At 32.1% G+C, this 19529-nt stretch overlaps 1 protein-coding gene across 1 annotated transcript in view; it reads left to right on the top strand.

Annotated features, from left to right (window-relative positions):
* Positions 1 to 7971: 7971 nt before the first annotated feature.
* LOC139493005 (serine/threonine-protein phosphatase 6 regulatory ankyrin repeat subunit A-like) overlaps positions 7972 to 19529 on the top strand; it is a 35673-nt gene continuing 24115 nt past the window's right edge. Inside the window, exons 1-3 of the mRNA XM_071281149.1 lie at positions 7972 to 8275; positions 15955 to 16029; positions 18655 to 18705. Coding sequence (XP_071137250.1) covers positions 7972 to 8275; positions 15955 to 16029; positions 18655 to 18705 — 430 coding nt within the window. The remainder of the gene's footprint in view (positions 8276 to 15954; positions 16030 to 18654; positions 18706 to 19529) is intronic.

Genomic DNA, 19529 nt, shown 5'->3' with positions numbered 1-19529 from the left:
TTGAAAAGGCTTTTACGTGAAATTACTTTAAATCGTCATAGAAATCATTATGGAACTAACGGTACATATCAAAATATACATAATAATAAAAAAATGGCATAACTTACAGTGTTGTTGACAATTATACGATAAAATTGATCCAAAATTCTCAAGCGAATAATCATGCGTTGTGGTGATAAAGGGAGATAATCACATAACAAGTATCTATTGAAAGCATGTAAAAATGTTCCAGAACATCATAATCTTTTGTTACAGACTGAATTATTTCAATATTAGAATTTTTGTAAATCATTTAGATCCCCCTGTATAACTCCTGTTTCACAAGCAAATATATCAGAAACTTACGAATTATTAACACATTTTGATATCATCATACATGTTTTTAATACTTTGTAGAAATTTTTCTTTTACATGGTTTAATGAGTTCCGATGAATAAAATCAAAAGCTTTCTCGAAGTCGACAAACCCATCATACAGTTTCTTCTTTTTCACCCGTTATAATTCAAATAAAGCATATCATAAAAAAAACATGATACATTGTGGAATCTTGCCGGAAACCTGCTTGTTTTTATTAAAGAAGGCTCGAGGGTATAAAAAAAATCAGCAAATATTGAATTTTGAATATTTGGCAAAAACTAAGGATTTTCTTATCCCAAGCATAGATTACCTTAACCGTATTTGGCACAACTTTTTGGAATTAAGAATCCTCAGAACTCTTCAACTTTGAACTTGTCTGGCTTTATAAATATTTTGTTATGAGCGCCACTGGTGAGTTTTAAGTAGACGAAACGCGCGTCTGGCGTACTAAATTATAGTTTTGGTACTTTTAATAGCTATTTACACCACTGGGTCGATGCCACTACTTGTGGACGTTTCGTTCCAAAGGGGGTTTCATCAGCCTAGCAGTCAAAACTTCGGTGTTGACATGAATATGAATAATATGGTCATTTTTATAAATTTTCGGTTTATAAAACTTTAAATTTTTGGAAAAACGTAGGATTTTCTTATCCCAGGCATAGATGACTTTAGGTTAAATTTGTATTTGTCTGGCATTATAAATATTTTGATATTAGCGTCACTGGTGAGTCTGTAGACGAACCGCCAGTCTGGCGTACTAAATTATAATCCTGGTATATTTGATAACTATTTACACCACTGGATCGATGACACTACTGGTGGACGTTTCGTCCCGGAGGGTATCACCAGCCCATTTTTCAAAACGTCGGTGTTGGAATGAATATTAATAATGTGGTCATTTTTATAAATTTCCGGTTAACAAAACTTTGATTTTTTTGACAAACTAAGTATTTTCTTATCCCAAGCATAGATACGCTAGCCGTATTTGGCACAACTTTTTTGAATTTTGGATCCCAAATGCTCTTCAAGTTTGTTCTTATCTGGCTTTATAAATATTTTGGTATGAGCGTCACTTTGAGTTTATGTAGATGAAACGGGCGTCTGGCTTACTAAATTATAATCCTGGTATCTTTGATAACTTTTTACACCACTGGGTCGATGCCACTGCTGGTGAACGTTTCGTCCCTGAGAGTATCACCATCCCAGTATTCAAAACTTTGGTGTTGACATGAATATCAGTAATGTGGTCATTTTATAAATTTCCGGTTTACAAAACTTTGAATATTTTGAAAAACTAATGATTTTTTTCATCCCAGGCAAAGATTACCTTAACCGTAAATATTTTGATATGAGCGTCACTGATGAGTCTAATGTAGACGAAACGCGCGTTTTGCGTACTAAATTACAATCCTGGTACCTTTGATAACAATTTGAAACTTGTTTTTTTCATTACAAATTTTATTAATTACACTATTAGTTGTTACTTTATGATATGGTACAAAAACCAACAAAAAAATCAATTCGATTTTGCCCCAGATGACTTTTGAAATGTTTAAATCATTCAAAAAGTTCCAAATTATCACCCTTTGTTGAAAATAATGCCGTTATGTTGCATTAAAATTGAAATATCTTTTTTAACTCATCGGTGACATGTTTTTATTATGTTTTCCAAATAAGCCGAACTTAATCTAGACTATTGTAACTTTTAAGCGATTTTTGTAATTTTTTATTTCGATATTACCTTTTTTTCTCCTATTAGTTCAACAGAAAAAAGTGCCTAAAGAAAAAAGCATGCTTCTTTTGCAGGCAGATTGTGAGCTTAATTGAAAGGTGACCTCATATTTTCATTTAATTTTTCTATTAGGTTTAGGATAAAGTAAATTTATAGAAATAAATAGCGAAATCCTATATATTAGAAAAAAACGTTGATCTATATCCTTAAGATGTTATAATTTTCAATAAAATCCCCAAGTCTATCGTTAAGAATTGACGTCCAAGACTTTCCGTAGACAAGACAAAAGTGTGATCGGCCTATTATTTTATGGTGTCTAATGTACTACCCTTATTTTTGAAAAGAGGTATTACATTTCCAATAAGAAGGCCTCGGGCAAGATTCCCGTATCAAATACAAGATTAAATAAATGTACGTAAATATCAACCATACATTCAGGAGAAGAAGCAAAAAAATCACTTAGCTCTTGGTCATCACCCGGTGATTTTTTATTTTTAGCCTTTTTCACAGCTTTCAAAAGTTCATCCTCGGTTATTGGACAATTCAAACTTTCATTCACCGTATCAGAATTTATATCTTTTTCTATCAAAAACTCATTTTCGAACTTATTTTTGTTTGTATGATTGTCAATTAGACATCTCTTCACAAGAAACCAAATGAAACAAAAATTAAATAATATAGTAGACCGTACAGTTGATTTGTATTTGACATCATGTGAAATTCTTTTTAATCGGAAAGTGTTATAGATTACTTCGTAAAAATGTTTGTTTTTGTTTTGTTTTCAGAAATCAAACAATTACAACTTCATGTACAACAATTGGAGACTGATTTAGAGAAGGCATTTGATCCAAACTACATTGACAATTTGGTGGAATTTAATGTGTTCGATGTTGATGACCATGAAATGATTTGGGATGTTTTACGTCGCAAAAAGGGAGGGGCAAAATGTTTTTATGAAAAGATATCAGATATTGAATACATTGAAAGAGGATCTATTGATTTTCTAGCAGAATGTTTGATCAGCAGTAAATACAAGCCGAATGACAGACAATACCTGGCGAGATTGTTGTTGTCAGAACAGATGCCAGAACAAGGTAACCTGTCGCTTACAGTTCAAATCCCGGCACGGAAAGAATAAAATTTGGCTTCCGCATCACAACTACTTAGAGTCTGAAAATACCATATTTTGCGCAATCAGACTCGACTCAGTGTCAAACATTTTCAAAAAGTCTCGACTTAGTTAGACTAGTCTCCAGCAGTCTTGATCATTATCAATCATTTTCGACCAGTCTTGACTCAGTACCGACTAGTCTTGACTCAGTCTCTACCTGTCTAGACTCAGTCTTAAAATTTAAAATAAGTTTCGACTGGTCTGAATTAGCCCATCTTACTCATGTTGATATTACAAAATTTCAGGTTATTTAGTAGTTTGGTAGTTGATAGCAAATAATATCGGTATTCAGTTGTTAAATAACAGCAGATGAACACGACATTGATTATGAATTACGATGTTTTACGGCAGCACATACTTCTTTACATTATTTGGAACAATACTGGATTTTTTTTAATTTTTTTGTGGGTAACAATTTCGTGGATTGCAAAAAATGTAGCATTTTGGTGAATATTCGATTTCATTGATTTGCCAAGGTCTAAACACAACCTTAGGAAAAATGTGTACATTGTAGTTCATAAAACATTTGTATTCGTTGTTAATTTTTACAAAGAAAAATGGTATATATATATATATATATGCGTTTTGTTTAAATATACTTTTTCACTTTTTGGGTCTTTTGGAAAATGTTGTTTGTGCTGTATTTAGACCCTTCTACAACGAAATTTGTTTTACATGCAGACGTATAAAAATTGCGGTTTTTATCCAACGCAATCATAGGTTTGAACGTAGTTTTCAATTTAGACTCGTTTATATTTTTCGTTTGGGCTTGTATCATATTTTCCCTCCGGTTGATATGATCCGTTCATCCTATATTGACTCTTAAAATTCAAGAGTCTATCTAAAAATGAGGGTACATTTTATATGGCGTCCCAGATACCGTTTCGATCCCTAACATCACTGAAGAGACATTAATTGTCGAAATCCGGATCTGGTGTACCAAAAGAATATTGACACCGGATCTGGTGTACCAAAAGAATATTGACACCTTATGTTTGTGGCATAACATCGTGGCCACAAGTTAATTGTTTTCTTTTAAGTATTAAATTTATATTAAGATCAATTTTGTTACATCTTGTGATCAATTTTATTTGGTAATCGCCATTGGCAGTTTGCAGCGTTAAAGAACATCAGTTGTTCGACCTGTTAGTCAAATGCGTTCTGTTTAAATACCCTTTTTACCTTTATGGTCTTTTGGAAAATGTTGTTTGTGCTGTATTTAGACCCTTCTACAACGAAATTTGTTTTACATGCACACATTTACGTGATATAAAAATAGCGGTTTTTATCCAACGCAATCATAGGTTTGAACGTAGTTTTCAATTTAGACTCGTATATATATATATATATATATATACAACTCGTCTAAACATCAACCCATGTTGAAGTTTTAGGCGTTTATATATTTACAAATAAGTGGTCAGAATACAGAATTGACGGCTTATCTTAAATAAAACTCTATATCGTTTATACACATTTTACCAAAAAAAATATTTAGCTGATTCTTAAAAAAAGTATATTCTTTCATTTACAAAGTGATCAGTAAGTCGATGTTTAAATGGAATAAAAAAATCTATCTACTTAATATGTGCCGTTATTGAACCAAATATCATTTAAACCATGTGTATATAATTAAAGGCAATAATAGCATACCACTGTTCAATAGTCATAATTCGATTAAGCAAAAACGAATCCGCGTTACCACTTCAAACCGATGTAAATCTGGAAGGGTCTCATCTTTGAACATTTAAGGTTTAATGATTCTTGCGGCAAAATACTAATGTTTGAACTATTTCAACCTTAACTCAATCATGATCAGAAAAGAAGGTAAAACATTTCAGTATGTGCACTATTGTTCATATTTTTAGTCTTAACGTGATTTCTATGGTACGTTTAGAGTCAGCTAAATACAATAAGCATAGCAAAATTGTTGAGTACACTTCAAGAAAACACAAAAGTATTTAAGTAAAATTGAACATCAAATCATTTGTGTTTTGCTGGTGTAAACATTCTATAGGTGGTATTTAGTTCAAATGTCAATGTCAGTGTATTTACATGAGTGAATATATATTAGCAATTAAGTTTTGAGAGCTGTGTTTATATGTTTTGATAATAAATATAGAATTGATTATCTGCACTTGTAGTGAAAAACAGAACAAAGATTAATATAGAATCTAAAACAGAGACACTTTGTTCAAAGAATACAGGTACGTGAAACAGAATAAATATGTTTATTCATAAAATAGGTATTACAAAGGGACATGCCAAATTCATCAGTAAAGAAAATCAACACCAACATGGCAAAAAGCCACAAAAAAAGGGTTTACAAACATTTTCACAAAAAACTACTACTATGAAAATAGAGTCAGCAATACAATCCAACCAAAAGCAAAAGAACATGACTGTGTGAACGTGACGCAAGTCTACGGTTCACAAATTTAAACGTTTATGATTAGGATTTGTTTTGAATAACAGGTATCAACTTTTATGTATGATCCTATCAACACATGTATTTTCTTATAAGATGAGAGTCATTTTATTTGAAAGTCTATAATATTACTATGCTTATAATTCTTAATAATTTCGTAATGTGGACTTTTTAGTGAAAAATGATTCCGAGTGTTTAAATTGTAGATACCTTTACAAATGGGTCATTAACATTAGTATTTGAACAGGACAACAAGGAAAACCTTGAAAATGAAACATTAAAACATGCAAAACGCTCCACATTTAAGGAAATTGATGGTGTGCAATCGATCCCTGAAGATACAAAACGATCATCAGTAATTATTCATTTGCAATCTGACGGAGAAAACGTAAAATTTATAGTTGAGAAAAGCATTGTAAATGGAGATTTGACCACCTTTCTTATGAATCTTCTGGATGACGAAAACATAAAGATGCATATGTCTCCAGAAAAAAAATACAAACTTTCAGTCAGCTTACACTCAAAAGACCAACAGCCAGGTTCATGTTTAGGTATGTATTGCTGACAGTTATAAACTTCATTTGATTTTAAAGATTTTTTTCATTTGTAATTGTTTTTTCTAGTTTAAAGGTTTTTCTTTGATTACTGAACAAATTAAACTAATTTATATTTTCCGGCACTTTAAAAACTAAAAACATGACCTGGGTAACAAAATTCATAACGCTCTACACAAATAACACATATTAGTGAGTACCGTATTAATAGTTATCAAAAGTACCAGGATTATAATTTTATACGCCAGACGCGCGTTTCGACTACATAAAACTCATCAGTGACGCTCAGATCAAAATAGTTAAAAAGCCAAACTAATACAAAGTTGAAGAGCATTGAGGACCCAAAATTCCCAAAAGTTGTGCCAAATACGGCTAAGGTAATCTACTCCTGGGGTAAGAAAATCCTTAGCTTTTCGAAAAATTCAAAAGGTTTGGAAACAGAAAATTTATAAAAATGACCATATAATTGATATGCATGTCCACACCGAAGTGCTGACTACTGGGCTGGTGATACCCTCGGGGACGAAACGTCCACCAGCAGTGGCATCGACCCAGTGGTGTAAATAGTTATCAAAAGTACCAGGATTATAATTTTATACGCTAGCCGCGTGTTTCGTCTACATAAAACTCATCAGTGACGCTCAGATCAAAATAGTTAAAAAGCCAAACAAATACAAAGTTGAAGAGCATTGAGCCCCAAAATTCCCAAAAGTTGTGCCAAATACGGCTAAGGTAATCTACTCCTGGGGTAAGAAAATCCTTAGCTTTTCGAAAAATTCTTAATTAAAATTAACCACTATTTAACAATTTAAAGGTTTTTTTCGCAAATTGAAATAGTTTCAAGCAGAGTCTTTTAACCTAAAGGATTCTACAAACATCAAGTGGAAAACGTTATGTTCATTCTATGATATATATCGTAAACAAAAAAGGGATATTACATTTTTTTCTTAAAAAACGTATTATCGGCTATGTACATTTTCTATTTAATCTGACTACCGTATACGTTTGATGATCATCTACAGGTATTGATACTGGATAATATAAGGTAATGAATGCATGCTTTTCAGTGCAGTGACGCCAGTAGTTCATCAACTTTAATTCCTCAATGAAAGGAATGCGATTTCATGCAGTCAACCGAACAACTATGATAAGGTTTTATAGATTTCAAAATAGTTTACCATATATTTGTTCATGACCTTTTCCACAGTTGATTCCTCAATGCTTTTATTTTTGTTGTGTTTCTATTGTACTATAAACCATGGGTTAATTCTATTGAGTATATGTAATGATTGTACGCTGTTTATATCTGTCATTTTGAACGAGTGTTGAATACAATGGAGTATTATAGATAAATGGAGAATGTGGTATGAGTGCCAATGAGACAACTCTCCATCCTAGTCACAATTTATAAAAGTAAACCATTATAGGTCAAAGTACGGCATTCAACACGGATCCTTGGGTCACATTGAACAGCAAGATATAGAGGGCTCCAATAATTACTACTGTAAAACCATTCAAACAGGAAAACCAATGGTCTAATCAATACAAACACGAGAAAAGAGAAGCACTTATTTCTCTAAATTATTTCACTTTCAAATGTACTACATTTCCTTTTATCATAATTAGGTTTAAAAACTTACTAATATTCATTAGAACCATTCAGAACTTTGATGTTTCGTTGGTTTTTTTTTTTTTTTTTTTTACTTTCATATAAAAAGAAGACCCGAAAATGAGAATCATTAAGGCCAACAGAAAACTTTTAGAGGAAGAATATGATCCAATGCCGCTATTGAAAGCTGTCTTTGTTGGAAATCTTGAAAAATACAAAAGTACCGAGAACCTCTCACCTGAAGACGTTGTAGACTTTAAGCAGCGATTTAGGGAAATCAACAAAATACCCGAGAGACGTAAACGAGTAAAGCAATTTATGAATATTGCAGAAGACACGATTGAAGCAGATAAGCTTTGGGAACTGATTGAGGATACTGCAAACACTTTTTGTATGAAGACAATGAGAGATGATCTGAATTCAGGTATTGCTTTAAGAAATTAGTCTAATACATATTCATTCGCTTTTTCTGAATACCAATAAGTTAAGAATTACTAGAGGCAACTTTTACTTTTTTCACCCGAAACATATGAGCATGAACTGTTTTTGAAATGAAAAAGAATATGCAGCGATGAATGAAAATATATTCGACGTCTATTAATATCGTACTACGAGAACTAGATGTGTAAAATTTTGACTTATATATCATTTGCTCTTCATGTTTTTATATTTTTTTTTATTTCGCTTGCGCTGCATGGTGAAAGAAATAAAGAAATACAGAAATACGAGGCATTCGTCCGTTCATCGTTCCGTCTTGTAGGGGTTAATAGTACACTTTGTGTTGCATATTGATGATATTTATATTCAAGATTGATTCTAGTAATGTCTTGTGCCAATATCATATAATGTTTATGTCATTGTGAGCACTCTCAAACTTTTAATTTTACTGTAACTTATATCAAATGTTTATAGCAGTAGGGCATTGTCCGAGTTTGATGATCAGCAATGATCAACTACTTAATATACACATTTTATATTCCTTAGAGTTAGAAATCATATCAAAAAAGGTTTGTTCCATTTTTTTCCAAATGTTAAAAGAGTATAAATCTTCTTTTTTATATATAAAGGCAACAGCAGTATACCGCTGTTCAAAAGTTATAAATCGATTGAGAGAAACCAATGTTTAAATGTTTATGGACTAGCAATTTGACTAAAAGAGGGACGAAAGATACCAAAAGGACAGTCAAACTCATAAATCTAAAACAAACTGACAACGCCATGGCTAAAAATGAAAAAGACACACAGACAAACAATTGTACACATGACACAACATAGAAAACTAAAGAATAAACAACACGCACCCCATAAAAAAAATAGGGGTGATCTCAGGTGCTCCGGAAGGGTTAGCAGATCCTGCTCCATAATGTGGCACCCGTCGTGTTGTTTATGTGATTACAAATCCGGTAAATAGTCTAATTATGTAGGTCACATCATGAAAGAGAAGGGGATTGTAGTTACGACGATAGGAACATATCCGATATCATTTGTGAAACGGTTATTCCATAACGGTCAATCAACTCGTGATGGCGTCCGTAAAATTTGACTAAACTAGTGTTATTTTCTAAAAATGAACAGGAGACATATTTATCAATAAATTTTACTACATCTTCATTTGAATCGCTTTCATATGTTGGCGCATTTTTATCCTGGTCAAGATATGAATGCGTGGCGGGCCTCTTTGTTGAAATTCAACCCTTGTAATAAAAATCTGTTTAGTATCCAATTGGATTGTGATCCTTTTCAGGGGCGGAAAATAAAATCGAGGTAAACACTAAAATATGTGCGTCAGCGATGGACATTAGAACAATGTTCTCTTATATATTTACGTGAATGGTATTTCATATAGACATAAAATATTCATAGATGATGTTTCAAACTATGTAAACAAACGCGCTGTTTTGTTCCTGATCGTCAACACAACAGGATAATAAACTTTGTATCACACTTGTCTTCGGAAATTATATTATAACATCATTGGCGAAATATCATACTTACAAAACTGTCCTAGTTCTGATAGCCTGCTTACCCTCATCGTCAATGATACAAAAGTTTTCAATACATCAGGTTACTTTCAATGTATATATTTAGTCAAACATTGAAATAACAGTTGGCTGTTTTAATATAAATATGTGACCATCAAAGTCATCAGAATTATTTTAAAACTCATTTCCGAGTGAATATTAGTCCAATAAAGTCAATTCACCTTAATTTAAGCGCAACATTGTGAGTTGAGGTTGCAAACCAAATTGATCAAGATACATTCATACGGATGAAATTTGTTAAGGGCAGAAATATATTGACACGTAAACAGAAATAACACAATGAAACTAGATCGGATCAACTTCATTTGGGTCAAAAACAACAAAATCTTCAATCAGTTTCTTTTTCGTCCCATTTGAATTATGTAAAAGTTTGTAATAGCTTTCGTGTGTTTATTTTTAGGAGAATTGGTTTTGTTTATAACTAATTAAAAACAGCAGAATATAACTATTTTCTTTTGAAATGATGTATTTGTAGTGTGATAATATGTCGGGCCCTTTTATAACCTACTATACGGAATGAGGTTGTCTTATTGTTGCAGTCCATACGGTTGCCCTTAATTTGTTACATCCACTTCATTGATTTTTTTTTTCACATTGGCAATCATACCAAATCTCCTTATTTTCATATTGATAAGATGAAACATCTTAGTTTTCTCTGTTTTGTATTGAACATTTACAGTACATATAGTACTTCGTAATGCAGATCTTATTTTTTTTCAAAAAGATTTTTTGTTACATACTTGTGCTATCACAGCATACATTTTAATTCCAAAAATCATATACTTAGTTATCTATATTCAAATTATTTCTGCTCAGCCAGAGAATAAATATTGTTAAATCATAACATGTACTAATTTTATGCTTTATTTTGATTTATTTCCCAGTTGGTGGTTTACACTACAAACCAGTAAACGTGTGAAATGGCCTATATCTGTACTCAACTGTACTGATTTTTACTCGACCAGTCTGAATTGGTCTGAAATTACTTGATAATACTCTACTGTAGTCTGAACCATACTTAACAGTCTGAACTTGTACTCGACGAGTACTTAACCATTTTATACGAGTATGAACCCTGCTCGACCTTGTCTGAACCATACTCGACCTAGTCTGAACCATACTCGACCAATCTTAACCAACCTAGACATATTTTTTGTATCTATCAACTGTTGTTTAACAATTTCAGGTTGATTATTTTCACCATTATCTTAATAGTTATCAAAGGCACCAGGATTATAATTTAGTACGCCACACGCGCTTTTCGTCTTTATAAGACTCATCAGTGCACTCTTAAGGTAGCACAATACAAAGATTTTATAACTCCAACTCCCAAGTTTTAAAATGCTGTAACTTTCTTAATAATGCTTGATAAAAGGGGTAGTTATGGATAGCTAACACTTTCAAATAAATGCAATGTTAGTATGATGCAACAATTATGTAACCAATTATAATGTTAACTGTGTCTTAAACATTTTTCCTCAAATCTCCACATTCAATTGAAATTAGCTTCCTCATAGGTATTCCTAGAGGATTGATGTTATTATATGTTGTTCCTAGGGCCATTATCTATAAAAGGGTGTCTCAGATTCCAGATAGAATGTATAGAACAAATTTTACATCTAATTCAACATTATCTTCTTTTATGTGGTTAGGATGGTCGAACTAATTAGAGATTTATGAGAGAATGAAATACCATAGGGACAATTTGAGACACTCTTTTGAAGTCCATGATGTGTTGATTAAGATTTCGTTAAAATTTTCTGTATAGTTAAAGAGATGAAAGAGATGAAAGAGCTAAATTCATTCATGTGAACTGACCGAAGTTTTGCCACTAATTACATAATAATTGATTACATAATGATTGCGTAATAAAAATAGTGCATTTATTTAAAAGTTTAATCTTTTATCTATCTATATATACCTCTTTTATCATTTTTATCAAGAAAGTTACAGCATTTTAAAGGTTAGTGATTGGAAGTAAAAAAAATCTTTGTATTGTGCTACATTTTGTTGTACCTTAAGCCTATTATAGATTTATAGTGAATTTTGAGTTTTGTTCCAAAAGCAGTAATACTTTTTTTTATTAATATATATATATTTAAAATAGTATATAAAGCAAATTAATAAATTTTAAAATCCGAGACCTTTATTTTGTTTTGCTAAACCACTAATTTAATATAATCATGATAACAGAATTCCAATAGCAATCCTGATAACCTTTTAAAAAAAAGAAATTTGTTCCAAAGTAACAGTAAAAATGTATTTAAATTAAATTTTAAATTAAAGACATGGCATTCAAAAAGCATTTTAATATGGTTTAATTACTTCAGTACAAGTGTGTTTTACAGGTAAAAAGGAAGCCCTAGATATATTCAAGCCCCCATGAATTATTTCGATTCTGATAGGACAAATACGGCAATTCTTTTGGATCGAAGGGCTTTAGGTGGAGGCAAATATTTGCCGTTCCAATAAATTAACGCACATTAGATTGGCGTAAAAGAACGGAGCAAACAGAATAAATCAAACTATTTACCAAACTTATTTAGATAGATATGGATGAATTTTAATGATGATTTATTTATATATCTTCTATGTATAAAAAATGGGCTTATACCACATTTGAACATCGTTTGTTTACGTTTCCTTGTTGTGATGATCTTCGGTATCAGAAGCGTGTATTTTCCCGTAAAATGCTTAAATTATTACGTCTTCATTCTATGACGTCGGGTACTTCATTCATAAAAAAACATATGACGTGGGAGTACGATCGGAACAGCCAATGTAATATATTCATATTTTACCACGGGTGTGTACTCAAAGTGTTTGAAGGACGTCATGTTAGAATTAGAATTTAATACCTCTGAATAGTTATGATCTTGTTAATGAGTTTGCCTCAAGCAGAGGAAATACTTTATACTTCACCACTAAGCAGCTAATTTCTTAATTTTATCCCTTTTTTATATAAATTATATATAATATAAAAAAAAATATCCCAAATCATAATAATAGATATATATTTCTAATGCATTTTATAAGGTTAAACAATTTATTGATTTTGTTAGCAGTTGTTATATATGTCAGTTAAAAAGAGATTTATTTTAACAGTTAAAAAAGCGTAGAGGTTATTTGGTCCAGTATGGTTCAGACTGGTCGAGTATTGTTCAGACCTTTGGTTAAGTACGGTTTAGACTGGAAAAATAGATCGAGTACAGGTCGAGAATGGGTTAAGACTGTTTCAGACTGGTCGAGTAATAGTTCAGAATATTTTCAACGGCAAAGATAAAGGTGAAGTACGATTCAGTACAGTTGAGTATGGGTCAGACTGGGGTCGAGTAATATCGAGTGAGAGTCAGACCAATTCAGACTAGTCGAGTAAAATTATGTACAGTCGAGAAAAAATCAGTACATTCGAGTATAGATATAGGCCATTTCAGACTTTTACTGGTTTGTAGTGTTTTTAAATGCATGTAGCCAAGTATGCATCCGTTCTCGGTCGCATAAGAGTAAAATATACGGTTATAAATTGTATATCTTAAAATCTTTATTGTAAAAACAAAGACATATTTGATTATCAAAAATGTAAAGAAAACTCTCTTTCTAACAACACTTGATATTTTGAACGAGAGCTTCTTCATTATTTTCCATTTATAAAATATCCTTTAGTTATCAACGGTATCAGGCTTCCAAGCATTAGCCTTTCAAAAAGGGCTAGTCGACTCTTAGCTGATGAAAATGGAAATTGCTCTCGCTTTGTAGATTAATTCATTTACTAGAATAGCCACGTGCATCAATCAACAAATTTTGCTACACACGTGAGGTCACACGTTATGAAGTAGTATATATCGTTTAACGTTGTTGTTTACGAAACTCCAGAAGATTCGACTATCTATAGATAAAAGTTACCTGTGTACCAATATCGTGAATATGCATGATTAATGACCAGGCAAAATCTAACTGCTAAAATATAGAGGACAAATCCGATACTCTACGAGATTGAAGGACATTTATTAGGTTTGGATTGTCCTAACTAATCAATAAACTTTGATTTTTCACGTCTCGTAATATCTTCCAATTTTGTAGCAAGACAAATTCACACACTGATTGTCCATCGTTCACTTCTCATATCGACTACTAGAAGTCGATAATAATTAAATACGCCAGACGCGCGTTTTGTCTACATAAAGACTCATCAGTGACACTCAGATCAAAATATTTATAAAGACAAACAAGTTCAAAGTTGACGATAGTAAATATAAGAAGATGTGGTACTACTCTCCATCCTAGTAACAATTTACAAAAGCACGATTTTTAACACGGAGCTTTGGCTCACACCGAACAGCAAGCTATAAATGGCTCCAAAAAATACTATTGAAAAACCATTCAAACTGGAAAACAAACGGTATGAACTATGTAAAAAAAAAAACGAAAAACAAAAAGAACTTGTGAACAACATCAACAAACGACAACTACTGAACATCAGAATCCTGACTTAGGACAGTTGCAAACATTTGCAGCGGGCGTAAACGTTTTAATGGTATCAAATATTCAAAATTATCGTAACAATAATTTAACATCACAACATATAAAGACACACTAGATACATCAATTGAAATGGCTGAAATCAATCAAAAGGCGTATAAACACGAATGAAGATACACTGACAGAATGAATTTGATTTACAATACAATGTAGATGCAAATATTATAAAGAAAACGGATGCATAATTAAAGTAAAAGTATTATACCGCTGTAAAATGTTTAACAATTTCAGAAAAACATCAACCTTGAAAAACAATCCAGACATTTGCAAAGTTATTACAACAAGTAAATGAAAATAAATTTCTTATTAAGTATATTTCTTCTTTGTCGGTCTCTTTAACCTTCCGTTTAGGAACACTCAGAAATTTCTTGCATATCATTAAACCTATTCTTTAACTAGATGGGTGATACATGTGCCGGAAGCTAAGTGTGAATGTATATTTTGTTTACAAGATGTAAGTTTGTACATATTATAATTTGTACAGCGTATTTGTACACATTACAAGTTGTTTTACACATACCTTCTTGCGCCAGATGATAAAAGTTTGGTGCATTAAATTCAAATTTACATACTTCCATCTAGCATTTATTGCTTTTCTCCATGGCCTTAACTTGAAAATGAGGATATCTGAATTGTTTAAATTCTAATTTTCTTTTCTCCTTATACCAAAATCAAATCCATAAAAAGCCTGTTTTTTTCTTATAATATTTTTTGTATCAATGCTCAGTATAAGACAATATTATGCAATTGTAGAAATATGACAGAAATATGAGAAGCATAAGACTTTGTGCTTGCATTATCCATTTGTGGTTCATAAAACACTAATAACTGATAAATTATAAGTTATAGAATATATATACAGTTTAAAGGAGAAAGAAAATAACTTTGATGTTCAAAGTACTTAGGAGTGAAAATTTCTAGTAATTCCAAACACTACGGCTGGGATAAGAAAATCCTTAGAATGTTCGAATTCCAGATGAAAATACATGTAACCATACCTCTTGGTTATTCATTAAAGTTAAAGATATGAAAAATGCATGATCACTTTTGAAAAAGATAAATTAGATTTTTAAAGAAACTTAGCTCTTTAGTTTGTGTGGTTATATGGTGAGAAATTGAAAAGCCTATATGATTGTCATGTGAGCATACAAGAAGAAGCGGCAACTTCTCAATTCCAAATTCATATATTATCATATTAGATTGGAATTGTATTTATAACTCAAAAATTTGAAACGAAACAATTGCATTGATGTTTTGATGGTTTTTTACACGAATTAGCTGAATGCAAGACACAAGTACAAGAAAAAAAATGATAGATGTCGTTTTTAAAAAATACTGATGACAATCAGATACCTAAATCTAATTTGAATTGATTTGCCATAATTTTTTTTCAACTTTTAAAAGATGATTATAAATTCAAATAGGTTACTAATATTAGGATATTTCGACCACTGCGTTCTTTTTTAATAACTGTATAACTACTATGTAAATTTATAATATATGATCAAATGTCTACTTTTAGGACAAAATGACAATTCAAGTTCAGATGAAGGCCTAGTGTTTAAAGGGAAATATGAAGTTTGGAAGACAGAAGAAGGTAAGAATAATACAAATTGTTAATGTACACTTCACAAAAAAAAAGCCTTTCCATATTCTGTAACATTATAGATTTGGTGTTTAACATTTTGTTATGAGGAACCCCTGTAGTTATCACTATATTTATTCATCCGTATTTTTGTTTATTAGCACTTGTATATGGTACATGTATATATGATAAGTCAAGATTAAAATGGCCTCAACCGATTTCTAAAATTATTTTGCATAATGGTAATTCTAAAAGAGAAAAGTAAGTTTCATGTTTTATAAATACTTCGACATACTTTATAGAATAAAGTTGTCTCTTTTTTTCTATTTTGCGTTTTGTAGACAGTTAAATAAGACTGTTGTTTGTTCTAAGATTATCTAAGGGCTTGTACAGAAATGAGAAAAGAAATTAGCCCAGTCTTTTAATTTCACCTTTCGGTATATTAATGATGTACTGTCTCTTAATAATAAAAGATTCAGTGATCACTTACATTTAAAATATCCAAGTGAACTTGCAATTAAAGATACTACCGACACAGATAAATCTGTTTCATATTTAGACCTTTTTCTCGACATGACTGACCACTGATGGTAGGTTGAATGCCAAATTTATGACAAACGCGGTGATTTTGATTTTACTATAGGCAACTTTCCATTTCTGTGTAGCAACATTCAAGCGGCACCAGCATATGTAGTATATGTGTCTACATTGATACGTTTATCTAGAGCTAGCTCACAGATTTTGTTGAACGAGGAATACTGCATTTTTAAAAGTTTCTAAGAGAGGTCTATGAATCAATCAAATTAAGGTCATCACTCAAGACATTTTACGGTCACCATTATGAGCTGATTAGCCATTATGTCAAAAGTGTGTTATAAATCATATCTGATATTCTTCCTCAGTCATAATAACCTTCCATTATACCGAACTGAACATAGAAATAACACGACGGGTGCCGTATACGGTGCAGGAAATGCTTACCTTTTCGGAGCACATTATTTCACTCCCGGATTTTAGTGGAGTTCGGGTTGTTTCTTAATTATTATTCATAAATGTTGACGTAAATGTCCTTTGGTTTTGTAAGTCTTTGTTTAATCCTTGATTTTGATTGTTATTGTCATCTAAACTCGCAGAGTTAAAAGATAAAACTACGAACTACCCCCTCCTCTTCCTCAAAATTAAATTTCCCACTCTCCAACAGTATTTAAAATGTCAAAAGTCACAAGCTGTAAAATTGAGAATGGAAATGCAGAATGTTTCATAGAGACAACAACCCAACCAAAGAGCAGACAACAGCCGCAGACCACCAATGGGTCATCAATGCTGCGAGAAATTCCCGAACTCGGAGGTTTGCTTCACCTGGCACCTAAACAAAAATATACACTAGTTCAGTGATAATAGATTTCATAATGAACTGCGAAATATACACAAGAATGTAAAATCAAAAATCATACAAGACTAACAAAGGCCAGACTTGGGACAGGTGCAAAAATGCGGCGAGTTAAACATGTTTTTGAGATCTCAACCCTCCCCTATACCTCTTGCCAATGTCGAATCAACAAACATACATCCATACGCACAGTAAAACGCAGTTCAAAAGAAGTCGTAGTCCGATGTCAGTATAGGTAACAAAAGAGAATAAACAAAATGACAATAATACACGAATTAACAAAGGACTACTAGCAGTAAATGATATGTCAGCTCCACGCCTCAATTAAACTGATTAAACGATTATGTCTTCATCATATGATTCTCAAGTACAATCCCTCGCGTTAGGGGTTTAGTATTATACCATCCCCAAAATATATCAGAAGAACATAAAGAACATAAAGAACATAACCCGTATCATGCCAACAACTGGTTTTAGAATAAGTGTGTTTATATCCGATGCAAAGACCCTATAAGTTTATTAATATTAAAGCCAAGTTATGCAAACTATATCTGATTCCATTCTTTATAAGTCTATTTGAAGGTTTTGTTAGATTTTGAGTTGAATGCCGACATTTTTGTGTCTTGTAAAGGATATTACCATAAAAGAATCGATATGAAAAACTTGAACGTATAAAATGTCTGCATGTGTCTCTATTAGATGAAACATGAAGATCATATAGAGGAACCAGTGGGTAAACAAAAAAATGTCTATGAATATTAGATACTTCCCTAAAACAGGCGTCGTTTTGGATTTTCTGTATTTTTTAAGTTCAACCTATCAGGTTGAAAAGAGGCAAATATGACAGAAAAGAAACATACGCATATAGACCAGGCAAATATTGCAGTATTTTCATATATAAATCTTTCGCTAGTTAAATCATACCAATCCGTATTGGTCTTGCAATTTGTTAAGTGATTTTTAAAACTACGGACTGTTGATTTAACTTATTCTTCCAAACATTTCAGTTTTAGACGTCATAGTCATTATTTAAATGCGTACTCTTTTGCCCTTTTCGTGTTGCTTCTTCTTTAGTTTCCTATGTTGTGTCATGTGTACTATTGTTTGTCTGTTTGTCTTTTTTTCATTTTTAGCCATGTCGTTGTCGGTTTGTTTTCGATTAATGAGTTCGACTGTCCCTCTGGTATCTTTCGTCCCTCTTTGATTTATACTTTATATAAAAACAAATTTTCTGTTTGTTTATGCAGATGTTAATTCTCCACTTCAGTCGTTTATATTAGAGGAAAGCAAGAAAAAAGGTAAATTATAGTTACTATTGTTCTTTGTATTATAGTGATGAGCGTGTTCATCGGTAAAAGTTATATAGATATGATAGTTGAATTTCCTTCCATGTTACCTTTAAAAAAATAAGCTTGACTTAAATACAAATTTAACATTCGTTTGATTTGTTTGAGCTTTTGATATTGCCTTTTGATAAGGGACTTTTCCTTTTTAGCTCACCCGGCCCGGAGGGCCAAGTGAGCTTTTCTCATGACTTTGCGACCGTCGTCCGTCGTCCGTCGTCGTCTGTCGTCGTCGTCGTCGTTAACATTTTACATTTTGAACTTCTTTTAGAGAACCACTGAATGGAATGAAACCAAACATGGCATGACTGTTCTTTATGAGGTGCTGACTTAGTGTTGGTACTGTGTAGCCGATCCATTATCCAAGATGGCCGCCAGCAGGGGACTTAGTTTAACATAGGACCCTAAGGGAAATGCATACAAATGACTTCTTTTAGAGAACCAATGAATGACATGAAACCAAACATGGCATGAATGTTCCTTATGAGGTGCTGACCAAGTTTTGTTACTTTGTAGCAGATTCATCATCCAAGACGGCCGCCAGCTGGGGACTTAGTTTAACATAGAACCCTTTGGGAAATGCATACAAATGACTTTACTTAGAGAACAAATGAATGGAATGAAACCAAACATGGCATGAATGTTCCTTATGAGGTGCTGACCAAGTGTTGTTACTTTGTAGCCGATCCTTCATCCAAGATGGCCGCCAGCGGGGGAATTAGTTTAACATAGGACCCTTTGGGAAATGCATACAAATTACTTCTTTTAGAGAACCACTG

This window comes from Mytilus edulis, chromosome 10 (assembly GCF_963676685.1).
Source record: "Mytilus edulis chromosome 10, xbMytEdul2.2, whole genome shotgun sequence".
NCBI lineage: Eukaryota > Metazoa > Mollusca > Bivalvia > Mytilida > Mytilidae > Mytilus > Mytilus edulis.
This window is presented reverse-complemented; position numbering and strand designations above follow the sequence as displayed.